The sequence below is a fragment of the Oryctolagus cuniculus genome, chromosome 9, assembly GCF_051225735.1.
Source record: "Oryctolagus cuniculus isolate XC-2025 breed Fujian yellow rabbit chromosome 9, ASM5122573v1, whole genome shotgun sequence".
Lineage (NCBI taxonomy): Eukaryota > Metazoa > Chordata > Mammalia > Lagomorpha > Leporidae > Oryctolagus > Oryctolagus cuniculus.
In genome coordinates, this window is record NC_142875.1 from 122,744,421 (window position 1) to 122,758,592 (window position 14,172).

Sequence of the window (14,172 nt, forward strand, 5' to 3'; positions counted from 1 at the left end):
TCTCCTCCCCTTACACCTTTAAGATGTTTCATGTTATAATTATACTGTAAATACTACTACTTGTACTTAGCATTATGTGATATTCATTTTCTACACTGCTATACAGTCTTCATAATTTGTGATGCTGGGATGATATTTAAAATGGAAATTTTCAATAATGTATGTTCTTAGAATTCATACTTTATTATTATTTTTACGTCAAATTTTTACTCTAATTCTTAACCCTTTCTAAAGAAAAAAAAATGAATCAGTAAACAAACACTCATCTAATTTAGCTCACTAGGCTAATCCTCCGCCTGCGGCGCCGGCACACCGGGTTCTAGTCCCGGTCAGGGCGCTGGATTCTGTCCCGGTTGCCCCTCTTCCAGGCCAGCTCTCTGCTGTGGCCCGGGAGGGCAGTGGAGGATGGCCCAGGTCCTGGGCCCTGCACCCGCATGGGAGACCAGGAGGAGGCACCTGGCTCCTGACTTCAGATTGGCACAGCCATTTAGGGGGTGAACCAGCGGAGGGAGGACCTTTTTCTCTGTCTCTCTCTCTAACTCTGCCTGTCCAAAAAAAGAAAAAGAAAAAAAAAAAAAAACCTGATGTGTAGGGTCCCTCCTAAAATACTATAGCTGAACAAAGAAGCTGCTTAATTATGATAAAATATTAAAAATCCTCAAGAGAATTTTTCTAACATACTAACTTAAAAATTATAGCAATAGAAAAAGAAACCAACAAAGAATATGATTATTAAATTGCTCAACTAATATGTTATATCCAAAGACATCAAGCTTTTCAGAGAGGAGAGTATTTTAAGAAAATCATTTTTTAATTTATAAAATTCTTTCATACAAAACCTACAGCTAAGGAAGTACCACAGTGACATAATATACCACTTCAGTGTAGAAAGTGTCTCCTGCAAGTTTCTGGTTAGTGCCAAGTTCCCTTCATTGAGTAGGAAAGAGGTCATCAATATACAAAAAATAAATGGTTTTAAAGATTTCCTGGAATGTCGCTAATATAAAAATGATCAGTTCCTGTAAGAGAGTTTTGGATGTTGAAACAAATGGCTTGACCCTGAATAGTGACTGTAAATGGGAGGCAAGAGAAAAGACATACATTAAAAACTGATATGGGGTAGGCATTTGACATGATCATTTAGACGCTGCTTGGAATGCCTGCATCCTGTATCACAGTGCCGGGGTATGAGTCCCGGTTCTGCCTCCAACTGCAGCTTCCTGATAATGTACACTCAATGAGGCAGCAGATGATGGTTTAAGTCATTAGGTCCCTGCCACCTACATGGGAAACCTGGGCAGAGTTCCCAGCTTCTAGCTTCGGCCTGGTCCAGTCCCAGCTATTGTGGGAATTTGGGGAATGAATCTGCAATGGGAGCTTTCTTGTCTCTCTCCTCTGCCTTTAAAGAAAAAAAATAATGAGGCACTAGCAAGAAAGGGCTTTCAGACAGTTTCTAGCTGTTCAGGGAAACCGCCTGAGCATGCTTCCAGGAAACATGACAAACATCGTCACACGAAGCAAAGACAGATACATCTGAACGTGTCCTACCGTGCGTGCTTCATGAACAAGATCTCCCTGATCCTCAACTCTTACTTCTTCTTCATTAATTAAGTTAGATTCACTTTCTTGCTGCCTGGACTCTTCTTGGTCCTCTTGGTTGACGGCGTCTTCTACAACCTTCACCTCCTCTTTGACAATCTCAGGTACTGTGGGAGTATTTTCTTCTTCTGGTAGTGGGGGTGGTGGTGGCATAGGGCGCAGGGGAGTAAGGTGGTCGTAATGAGTGTGGAAGAGACGCAGAGCAATATCACTTGCTGCTAATATCCTTGGAATTTCAAAGCCAATTTGTGTTTCAGAGAATCGGACACTTCTGTGCCTGTTAATGATTAATTTTTACAAAAAGGATGAGACCCTAGGGAACTCTAGCTTTGCTTCAAATTCCTAAGCAGTACTTCTCCCACTTTGGTTTGGCCCCAGTTTTGGGTCCTGACTTTCTTGGCAGCATCTGGACCCCATTACTTCTCAGACAGCTCTTGGGATCAGTAATCCCACTCTCTTCTCTTCTACTTCAGCAGCTCCTCTGTGTGGCCTCTTCCTAACCTCCCTTAAGCACTGATGTTACGCAGTATTCCATTCAACGGTCTCTTTCCTCCCTCTACACACCCTCTCTCTGTATCTTATTATATCATCGGCTGACTTGCTACGTACATTATCAGGGTTTATCAGAGAGAAGAGGCATTGCTGAATGGCCTCAATGAGGTCCAAAAGTGCCCTTCCAAATGTGTGAGCAAATGTCATTATTTGACGCTCAGAAGAATTTCTAACCCCTTAAAACTTACAAGCCATTGGCCTACACGCTGATGACTCCCCAAAATATACCCCCCCATTTCTCTCAGTGCCTCGGAGAGCTGCTAAATTCTTCAGACTCTACAAGCCCACTCCTGGAAGTCATCATCCCCAAAACTCCCACCACCATCGGCATCACTATCAAAATACAATAAACCGTGTCCTGCTTCCACGGCTGCTTTGCACAGTTAAAGATGCCACCCAATTCTCTCTTTAAGCCGGGGCAGTAAGTAGAAAGGTCCTTATTTTATTTTTACTCTTTTAAAAATACAGAGATTAATTTCATCTTCTGTATGTTTCAAAGTGGAAAATGGCTAAGCTGTTGTCAAGGATGAGATCGGAGTAATTTTCTTTGAAAATGGAACTTGGGGAAAATTTTCTCCTTTCCTTTCATAAATATAAACAATGAAGTCCACATTTGTCCCATGTCATGTAACTAGTCTTTTCAGAGACAGGACCAAAACCTAAGCTTCCTCACTTGTAGCCTAGTCATTTCCCCAAAACTCTGACACACTAATTCAACTGATTTGAGTTGTTTAAGGTCAAGCTGTAACGAAATGATCATGGGTTTGTCACTTCTATCATTCTTCAGAGAGGTAGTTCTTTAAGACAATTGGGCAATTATCACTTAAATGTGTAAATACAACCACATGAAAGCCTGTTATTTTTATTGGCTCACAGGGTTTCATATATATAGAGAGTGCATTCCAGATAGCTCAGTGGAAAGCATCCACCATTTCTTCTACCCCTTCAGCAGGAAGAGGGGTTCAATGAGTGAAGGGGGAAACGTGAAATTCATTGAGTTGATCTTTATACTAGACCCTGTGCTTATGACTTTTTATGCATATTTAATCCTCAATTCAATCTTACTAAGTAACACAGCATTTTTCTGATGGCACACCAAAGCTCATCAAGACAAACTGACCTGCCTAACATCAGCCCGCAGGTCTGTGACTCAAGCCCTAGCCGGCTAATTTCCTAACCTGGGCCTTCCAAGAACACTCTACTGTAATTCAACAGGAACCTGCCCAAAATGCAGGAGGCGAACGTTTGTCCACCTGATGGAGTCTGTCACCCAGGTGGTACCTTGGATTCTTCTTGAGGTTCGCCCAAATGTAGAGCGTGAGGTTTTCCCCGCGAATGATCCTTTCCATATTTCCACTGTCCAGATCTGCTAAAGTACTCGCGTGCTGTGAGAAAGAAAGAACATAATAAACGGCAGAGACTTCATACATTACACAATTTATACAAGTTAGTGCATTACCCACATATTGGATTCCTTTCATTAACCACCTAGAAGAATATCTTGGGTTAGAAAGGGTCAGTTAAAATAGTATAGAACTTAGGTTTCCAAAGGATTCGTGTGTATTTACTTAATTAAATGCAGCTTGTCCTTTTCCACTCATTTTCCTCTTAAAATGTCCAAGGATTAATGTTGTTCCTACACTCCCCAGTAATACCTGTGGAATACTATTACACCAATCTTTAATTTTAACATCAGAATCAAGGTTTTTCTTTCTACACATCAACATGCTTCCCTACCTGCATCTTATTAAAATGAAAACTGTTGATAGTGTCAAAGTTAGCCTATTTCTCAATATAAAGTTTAAAAACAAAACATCCAGTTTATAGGATCCCGGTAAGTTAAGTGCTTTACTAGTTCCATACACATTAAACATGTAATTTAAGAAACAGTCTCAAGAATTATTACATAAACACTTACTTAGTTTTCTGCCTGCAGCTCAAGAAATCAGCTCTCATAAAGGGTCTGCATAGGTCAGCACGTGTAGGGTTGTTAGGTAAACACTTTTGGAGGTTACACATATTGTCAATTTTTCTAAAAAGTTGATATCACAGAAAACATAGCATGGTTGAATAATAACTTTTTTTTTTTTTTTTGGACAGGCAGAGTTAGAGAGAGAGAGAGAGAGAGAGAGAAAGGTCTTCCTTCCATTGGTTCTCCCACCAAATGGCCACCACAGCCAGCGCTGCGCCGACCCGAAGCCAGGAGCCAGGTGCTTCTCCTGGTCTCCCATGTGGGTGCAGGGCCCAAGCACTTGGGCCATCCTCCACTGTACTCCCGGGCCACAGCAGAGAGCTGGCCTGGAAGAGGAGTAATCAGGACAGAAGCAGCACCCCAACCGGGACTAGAACCTGGAGTACCGACGCCGCAGGCAGACAATTAGCCTGATAACCTGTGGCCCGGCCTGTGATAGTAACTTTTAAAAGTCCAGGACAGCGGTTTCGTGAACTATTCCCCGTTGTGGGTTGGTATGATTCTCTCCTCATGGTATTGTTTAACTTTCTCCTTTAGTCCCTTAATTTTCCCACCTGGGAAGATCTAGGGGCTTTTAATTAGATTCACCTCAACCATTTTCAGCAGGAAAGCAACATACACTCCGTTAGGTTCTTCACAGCGCCTCCTATCAGAATGCCTATGGTATCTCACTACTACTTATGGGAGGTGAGCACTTGGTGAAGGTTCTGACCACCACATGACCCTATTGCCAGTACATTTCCCCAAGTGATTAGTAAACTGAGGACAAACACTCTGACACTCTGTCACTGATGTGTCCCTCACCTTCTCACCTAGTCATTTAGGTAACCACCGAGGACCTTCTCTAAAGCAATTACTACACTGGGGATTGAAAAAATGTGATAGCTGCTCTCCCCACAATCCACTTCCCCCTTCCTTTTTGGAATATCTGATAGACTGAAAAATTTTTATTCATTCACTGCATGTTAATTATGTCGTTAATCTTTCTCATATTCAAATTAATCCAGATTCGGTCAGGGTGGCCTCACTGAGCTAGTGCCCATCCCTTGGATATGACCCTATTATTAGTCTCTGAGCATTTACTTGCTTTGTAGCACACTAAGATAATCCAGCCTCATGGTTCACTTTTCTTGCCTCTGACCTTGAATTGGCCATTTATTCCAAATGGTCCTGGATCCTTTCTATGGAACAGACAGAAACCTGATTCATACAGATATTTGTTTCAAATTTATCATTACAGTATTTTTGAAGTCTTTTCTCTACTGTATCTGTTCCACTTAAATTTTTAAAAATTTATTTATTTATTTGAGGGGCAGACTTACAGAGAGAGGGAGAGACAAAGAGAGACAGAGGTCTTCCATCCACTGGTTCACCCCACAATCCGCCACAAAGGCCAGAGCTGTGCCAATCCGAGGCCAGGAGACAGGAGCTTCTTTCCAAGTCTCCCCCATGGGTGCAGGAGCCCAAAGACTTGGGCCATCTTCCCCTGCTTTCCCAGGCCATAGCAGAGAGCTGGATCAGAGGTGGAGCAGCTGGCACTTGAACCAGTGCACATATGGGATGCCAACACTGCACACGGTGGCTTTACTGCTATGCCACGGTGCTGATCCTTACAATCTTGATTAATAATCCTAATATCTCTGTTGTGACAGTTCTGCTTTCTTTGCAGAAATTGCAATTATCCTAAAAGGCATACGGAAGTCCAAGGGGTCCACAATGGTCAAAATAATCTTGAAAAAGCAAAACTAGTTAAAGGGTTCACACCTCTCTATTCCAAAACTTTTTTTTTTTTCTGACAGGCAGAGTGGACAGTGAGAAAGACAGAGAGAAAGGTCTTCCTTCGCCATTGGTTCACCCTCCAATGGCTGCCACGGCACACCGCGCTGATCCGAAGGCAGGAGCCAGGTGCTTCTCCTGGTCTCCCAGGGGGTGCAGGGCCCAAGCACTTGGGCCATCCTCCACTGCTCTCCCGGGCCACAGCAGAGAGCTGGCCTGGAAGAGGGGCAACTGGGACAGAATCCAGCGCCCCGACCGGGACTAGAACCCGGTGTGCCGGCACCAGAGGTGGAGGATTAGCCTATTGAGCCGCGGCGCCGGCTCTAATATATTTCTTCATTGTCTTTGTCTACAATGTACATTACATAGTTGCAAAGCTATAATACAGTAATAAGCTTAGTGAAGCCTTTTTGTAGTACTTTTATAATTAGAACTTTGTTGTTGCTGTTTAAAGATTTACTTATTTGAAAGGCAGAGTTATAGAGAGGAGGAAAGACCAATTTTCTATCCACTGGTTCATGCCCCAAATGGCCACAATGGCTGGGGCTGGCCCAGGTCAAAGCCAGGAGCCTGGAACTCTATTCAGGTTTCCCACATGGGTGGCAGGGGCCCAGGCACTTGGACCTTCTTCCACAGCAGGAAGCTGGACCAGAGGTGAGGCAGCCAGGATGTGAACTGGCATCCATATGGGAGGCCAGCATTGTAAGCAGTATCTATACCCATTTGGGAAGCTGCAACACAATAATGGCCCCAGTTAGAACACATTCTAAGCTATACAAAGACCATGTTTTGCCAAAAATGTAATGTGCAAGACTGAAATTGCCATTTTGAGCTTTGATGATTGTTTATAGCCCTGAACAGCGGTTTTGTTTTTTTCTTCTACTTGCTGAACTCTTTAATTAGTGTATGGTTAATCTTATAAGTAAGTATAAAGCAAACAAACTAGATCAAGAGAGGGATTAGGAGAGGAAGGAGGAAGAAGGGTGGGAGTGTGGGTGGAAGGGAGGGTAGGGTAGGAACCCTCACTATGTTCCTAAGTCTGTATACATGAAATACATGGAATTTGCATACCTTAAATAAATTTTTTAAAAGATTAAGAAAAATACAACAGACTGTTCTAGGCCAAAAGAAACTCACAGATAAATATCAAAAAGCAATCTATGACTGTAGATTATTTTCTTATTTTAAAACCAGAGCAAACAGGGCCAGTGCTGTGGTACAGCGGTTAGAGCCATGGCCTATAGCATCAGCATCCCATACAGGCACCCGTTCAAGTGCTGGCTGCTCCACTTCAATTCCAACTCTCTGCTGGTGTACCTGGGAAGGCAGTATAGGGTGGCTCGGATATGTGGTCCCCTGAGCCTGCGTGGGAAACCCTGAAGAAGCTCCTGGCTTCAGATGGGCTCAGCTCCAGCCATTGTGGCCTTTTGGGGAGTGGGCCAGAGAATGGAAGACCTTTCTCTCTCTTCTCTGCCTCTACCTTTCTCTATAATGCTTTCATATAGACAAATAACTCAAACAGATAAATCTTTAAAAAAAGAAATACAATATATCCAACTACAAAAGACATTCATAGAAAATTAGAGGAAATATGAATACAAACTAGATATTAAAAGAAATTATGAAATTGTTATTTTATTACATATAATTTTGATGTTATGGCTATTTGATCATTAGATCAAATCTAGTCATTAGATCAAATCAAATTTGATCAGTAGAACTGAGGTATTTGGGGTTGAAGTGTCATAATACTGACAATTTTCAAATAATAAGGGAAACATATAAACATAAAATATTACAATATAACAACTGATTTTTGTGTATCAATGATAGTCAACAAAGCTAAAGGCCATCAAACCTAGATGGAAGGACTATGGGGCTTCACAGCACTATTATTTTAACTTCACTTCTGAATACAGTTTTCCAAAATAAAATGTTAAAGAAAAAAACCCCAATAACTGTGATTTTGAGATAATTGATCTATCTAGAGTGATTATATAATTTATGTTTTGTAAATTTGTTTTCATAATGCACTTAGTAAATCTTGGCAAGTATTAGAAAAACTAGGATGTGGGGCTGGCACTGTGGCATAGCGGGTAGGGCCACTGCCTGCAGTACCGGCATCCCATATGGGTTATGGTTCAAGTCCCGGCTACTCCACTTCTGATTCAGCTCCCTGCTAATGTGCCTGGGAAAGCAGCAGAAGACGGCCCAAGTACTTGTATCCCTGCCACCCATGTAGGAGACCTGCAGGAAGCTCCTGGCTGCTGACTCTGGCCTAACCCAGCCCTGGCCATTGCAGCCATCTGGGCAGCAAACCATAGAATGGAGGCTCTCTCTCTCTCTCTCTCTCTCTCTAATTCTCTCAAATAAACATCTTTAAAAAAGAAAAAAGAAAAACTAGAATGTATACTGATACTGTTTTGTTTTTTAAAAAATAAAACACTAACAGTTGTTAGATCTGGATAAATCTATGTGTCTTAAATTCTAGCTGTCCCATAAACTTAATGTTTCAAAGAATAACAATATGGTACTATTATTCAGGATAAAAATTCAGGCTCAAAATTTAATAATGTTAGCAAAATCACACTCACCCTGAGAAGTATTTCTGTAGCCACATTAAACTTCAGATGAAGGAGCTCCTGCAGTTGTAGAATTGACCCTTGGTATTGTTTTATAGTTTTATCTTCCAACTCATACAAAGGGGTTTCCATTAAAATTAGCTTCAATTTCTCAATTAACTATAAAGTCAAAGAATGCTTACATTGAGTAAAACAGTCAAAGGGAAAGTGAGAAAAAAAGGACATGGTCTATCACTTTTGAATTGAGTAACATTTTATATTCAGGAAAGCATTTAAGAATCTTGTCCAGCATTTATTCTGTATCTTGAGATCATGGAGAAATAAAACATCTCCTTCAAAACCTCCCTTGTAAGTATTCTTCTATGTCAAACAGAGCTTGGGTTAGCAAGGTGGTGTATGAGTCATGACTTGTCATTACTTAATTCTGTGGAAAAGGAAGGTCTTGCTCTGTTTTCTGTGACTGTAACAGAACATCGGAGACTGAACACTTTATGATGACAAGTTTACTTAGATCATATTCCTGGAGACACAGGTCTGCAACACTGGCATCTGCTTGTCTCTGGTGAGGCCCTCGTGGCCCATGGCATCGCAGCAGCCTGAGAATGTGTCAGTGTTACTTGCAGAAAAGGGATTCATGGAAGGTACCAGGGTTGCTGCTAACAAACCACCCTTGAGGGAACTAACCCACAGTACCTGACCCAATCTGCAGGGCAGCATTAATCCACACATGAGGGTTGAGCCCCATCACCCAGTAACCTTCCCCAGGCCTCCACTTCTTGAGGTTACACCACCGCAATATTGCCACAGGGGGCACCAAGCTTCTAGCACATGAACCTCTGGGGACAAAGCATTTCTAAAGCATAGCAAGCGGGAAAGAAGAGGGGAACTACTGACACTACTGATGCTTATCCGGTCCTTATTAGGCTCTAGGGACTGCTGTAAATACTCATGTTTGAATTTGGCATTGCTGTAACTGTGAGAGAGATACTACTGTTCTGCCTATGGTATGGATAAGGAAAGTGAGGCATGACATACTTAAAGGACAACTAGTAACTGGCGGAATTTAATTTTGAACTCTTAAATTCTAGATAATATATAGAAAACTGTCAATATTAAGAGAGGCAGTATATGGGGTCTGACATCGTGGTACAGCAGGTTAAGCCACTGCCCGTGACACTGGAATCTCATATAAGCACAGGTTCCAGTCCTGTCGGCTCCACCTCAGATCCAGCTCCCTGTGAATGAGCCTGGGGGGCGGCAGAAGATGGCAGAGTCACATTAACTGAAGCAAGAATCACTACCCACCCCTTAGTGGCACTATCATCTGTGCCTCACCTCCCACATCTGTAAACTGACAGTCAACAGTGCCTACCCCACAATGTAATTATGAGAACTAGGGAAGTTAACATTTCCAGGGGCTGGCATCGTGGCACAGTGGGTAAAGCCACTGCCTGCTGAGCTGGCATCCCATATGAGCGCCAGTTCAAGTCCCAGCTGCTCCACCTTTGATTCAGCTCTCTGCTATGGCCTGGGAAAGCAGAAGATGACCCAAGTCCTTGGGCCCCTGCACCCGTGTGGAAGGCCCAGAAGAAGCCCCTGGCCCCTGGCTCCTGGCTTCGGATCGGCACAGCTCCAGCCATTGTGGCAAATTGGAGAGTGAACCAGTGGATGGAAGACCTCTCTCTCTCTCTCTGCCTCTCCTTCTCTAACTCTTTAAAGTAAATAAATAAATTTAAAAAAAAGAAAGTAAACATTTCCAAAGGCTTGCATAGAGTAAGTGCCATGTGCGTTTGCTAAATGAAATTGAAAGCTCTGAAATTAGTATGGGACCATTTCCTTCTGTTACAGCTATCCAACTCTTGCTGCTCCTCTTGTGGCTTCCTGCTTTAGTTTCCTGTTGCTCTGATGACTTTCACCTTTTGCCTCTTGATTCTTTTCCCATTTTCCCTATTGTTCTATATTTCACATTTTCAGTTCATCAATGGTTAGGTCAACCCTAACAAAAAATAAAGCTTGGAGGTTATAAAGAAAGATTTCTTGGGCATGATTGCCCGAGAGTCTCTTCTGATCAAAGCCCGCCAGAAGCCTAACTCTACCCAAAGGTCATCCCAACTTTATACACCAAGTCGTTCTACAAGAACATCTGCCGAACCTCTCTATGCAGTCTCTGACTGGTATTCATCAATGTGGGCAAAGACGGTGGTTTCAAAATATCTTGTACATGCCTCCCGATTTTGCCTTTCAAAAGTTCCTCACACCACAGTCTCTCTGAATACAACTGTAGTTCACTCTGAGACTCTTATTATCCATTGCAATGCTATTCCCAAATGCAACTTGATTTCATTTCTATTTCAACCTCTTTGTGTGTCTCTCATGTAATACTTGTGAACTCCAGTGCTACTTCCCACGGCCTCTATGCTCACTGCAGAGCACCAGGTTCCTATACCGGCGTGGACAGAGGCAAGAACACTGTTTGATGAACCACTGGCATCTGAATAGCTCCAGCTTTGACAGATGCCTTGTGATGTTGGGGCTCAAAACACCAAACTCCAAAGTATCGTTTCTTGCCAGGATAACAACCTTCAAGTTCTAAAACTAACTGGAAGACGACAGCTAAGAAGCATGAGCAAAACATACTTACTTATCTCCTTTTGCGGAAGTGGATTTTTCCCCTGATATATATATATGTATATATAGGTATATATATATATATATATATGTGCATATATATATATGACAAATAGACATTCATTCAGATTTTCATTTTAGAATCAGACTATTGGTAACAAATACATAGAGACAGGATCATGCAGAGGTACTTACACTTAGTACCAGCTTACTCTTCTCAATCACTTGCTCAAAGGTCTCATTTGTTTCCTCTTTCCACAAGGTAATGAAAGTGTTCAATTCTTGCGATACAGAAGGATCAGGGCTCCCGTCACATTGAATATAGTGTTTCCACTGGGGGATGAGAATAGTTAAATCTTCAGTATAAACCTTCAAACATTAAATTTTTTTGGAAGTATAAATTCTCATCATCCAGTTTTCCTAATTTAAATAAAAGCTTTTGAATACTTGAACTAGTTACTTGATATATACCGAATAACCGACTCAATGAGCAAAGTAACCAGATTCCTTTCCATCCAAGTAATTTCTAACCTTAAATACTCAAACAACAATATTTCAAGCAATAGAATTTCTATTTAAGATATAGGTTGGCCTTACTTTACTTAAGGCAAGTCTTCAGAAAGTTCATAGAAATGTGTTTATAACAAAACTATGCACGGATTTCAAAAAAGTTAGATAACTATAAACAGAGACAGAGACAGAGAGAGAGATCAATCTTCCCCCTGCTGGTTCACCCCACAAATGCCACAACGGCAGGGCCTGGACCGCACCGAAGTCATGAGCCTGGAACTGCATCCTGCTCTCCCACACGGGTACAGAGGCCCAAGCACTTGGCCCCTCTTCCGCTGCTTTTCCCAGGCATTAGAGGGAGTTGCATGAGAAGCAGAGTAGCCGACCCTGGAGTTACCCTGGTACCCATATGGGATGTTGGCACTGCAGATAGCCCATTAACCCACTATGCCACAAGGGCAGCCCCCCAAAATTTTTGGCAACAAAATATTTTTTGGAAGACAAAGGAGAAATTTCTCTTTTAAAAAATGTATTTATTTATAAATATAGATACATACATGCAAGCGTGCGCACACACACACACACACACACACCCATCCACTAGATTACTTACTCTCTAAACGCCTGCAAAACTCAGCCCTGGATTCAGGCTGAAGCCAGGAGCTGGGAATGCTACCCAGGTAATAGAGCTGAAAGTGACTTAAAAAAATGGCACAGGGGCCAGCACAGTGGCACAATGGGTAAAGCCACCACCTGCAGTGTCGGCATCCCACATGGGCGCCAGTTCAAGTCCTGGCTGCTCCACTTCCAGTCCAGCTCTCTGCTATGGCCTGGGAAAGCACTGGAAGATAGTCCATGTTCTTGGGATCCTGCACCTACGTGGGAGAACCCCGAAGAAGCTCCTGGCTCCTGGCTTCAGATCGAGCAGCTCTGCCCACTGTAGCCAACTGGGGAGTGAACCAGTGGAAGGAAGACCTCTCCCTCTCCCTCTCCTTCTCTGTGTAACTCTGACTCTCAAATAAATAAATAAATCTTTAAAAATAAATAAATAAAATTAAAAATAAAAAATTGCCAAAATTCTTAATCTGAAAAGTATACTCTAAGCAAAGTTAAAAACACAGTATAGCAGACCAACAGCAGAAGAGATCAAACAGAACAAAGAACCAGTGGGTTCAATGACAGCCTGGTAGAAAACACAGTCAGAGGAGAAAAAGAAGAGAAACATAACCAAGGGACCTAAGAACACTTCTGGGGATTCAAGGACTTACGGAGGTCAGGAGGGACTTTAGGACGTCACAGGAGAAGAAAGCATACTCAAAGGGGGTGGTAACAGAAAATTTCTCAAATCTAAAGAAAAACACAACCATCTAAACACAAGGTCAGAAGTAGCCAAATTCAACTCAAGCCGGTCTACTCCAAGACATTTTAATCAGGCTCTCTCTAGTTTAAAGACAAAATGGAGAGGCTCAAACCTTCAAGAGAAAGGAAGCATGCAAGACATAGAGGATCCTCAGCAGGAACCTCAACAGTTAGGAGGGAGGAGAACGAGGCAGGCATTCCCATCACTGATGGAAACACTGCTGGCCAAGTGAGTCGCACCCAGCAAGGCTACCCTTCACATAAAGACATTCTCAGGGAAACAAAAGCTGAGATTCGTCACCACTGGCAGTGTCCTACCAGACCTGCTGAAGAGAGTCTTCCAACTCAAAGGAGGAAATGATAATAAGTAAGAAGAACACATCAGAAGGCAGAAACTCACGGATAAGCAGTGACTTTACAGATACGTTCAGCATGCTCCAGTATTGCCAACAAGGTACGTAAGCCATTCACATCTAAAAAGCCACTACATTAACATGCTGAGATAGGCAATAAAGAAAGGAATCAGTCTCCTAGCTTTGACCTGGCCCAGCACTGGCCATTGTGACCATCAGGGGAGTGAATCCACGCATAAAAGATCTTTCTCTCTCTCTCCACTACCCCTCTCTCATTATGACTCTTAGAAATAAACCTTTTTTGAAAAAAGATATTCCATACCAATGGAACACAAAAGAAAGCAGAATTACCAAATGAAATAGATTTTAAATCAACAGCAGTGAAGAGAGACAAAGAGGGTCATTATATAATGATGAAGAGTTCCATTCAAGATGCATAAAGGAATATTCAGATCAAGAATTGAAAATATGTATGTACTTCATTATCAAAGCACCCCAATATATAAAACAAATATGAATAGACCTAAAAGAAGCAATATGGCTTGCTACTATTATTGTATTTGGGGTCTAACAGTCTACTTTCAGCGACAGACAAGTACTACAGAAAGAGGCGGGGGGTTGGGGAAGGAAAGAAATATCAGAGTTAAATTCTACCCTAGATCAAATGAACCAAGGAGACACCTTCAGAACATTCCATCCAACAGATATAGAACACACATTCTTAACAGCAAATGAACATTCTCCAGAAGATGTCACTTATGGTAGCTGCAAAACAAGTCTCAATAAAGTTTTAAAAACTGAAGTCAAATTAACTATCTTTTCTGATCGTAAAGCAACAAAA

The 14,172-nt window shown here is 42.1% G+C and overlaps 1 protein-coding gene across 23 annotated transcripts in view; it reads right to left on the reverse strand.

Moving 5' to 3' along the window:
- The window catches only part of DNAI7 (dynein axonemal intermediate chain 7), an 85,911-nt gene that overhangs the window by 50,343 nt on the left and 21,396 nt on the right, over window positions 1-14,172 (reverse strand). For 19 of the 23 annotated variants that reach the window (XR_016213588.1, XR_016213590.1, XR_016213594.1 and 16 more), the window contains 4 exons: window positions 11,305-11,442; window positions 8,494-8,640; window positions 3,433-3,536; window positions 1,549-1,876 (listed from right to left, as the gene is read on the reverse strand). Coding sequence is in view for 15 of the 23 variants with exons in the window: in XM_089304696.1 (XP_089160822.1) it covers window positions 1,549-1,876; window positions 3,433-3,536; window positions 8,494-8,640; window positions 11,305-11,442 (717 nt within the window). In the remaining 8 variants the exon portion in view is untranslated. The remainder of the gene's footprint in view (window positions 1-1,548; window positions 1,877-3,432; window positions 3,537-8,493; window positions 8,641-11,304; window positions 11,443-14,172) is intronic. The other 4 variants (XM_089304700.1, XM_089304694.1, XM_089304697.1 and 1 more) reach the window with 1 other exon arrangement.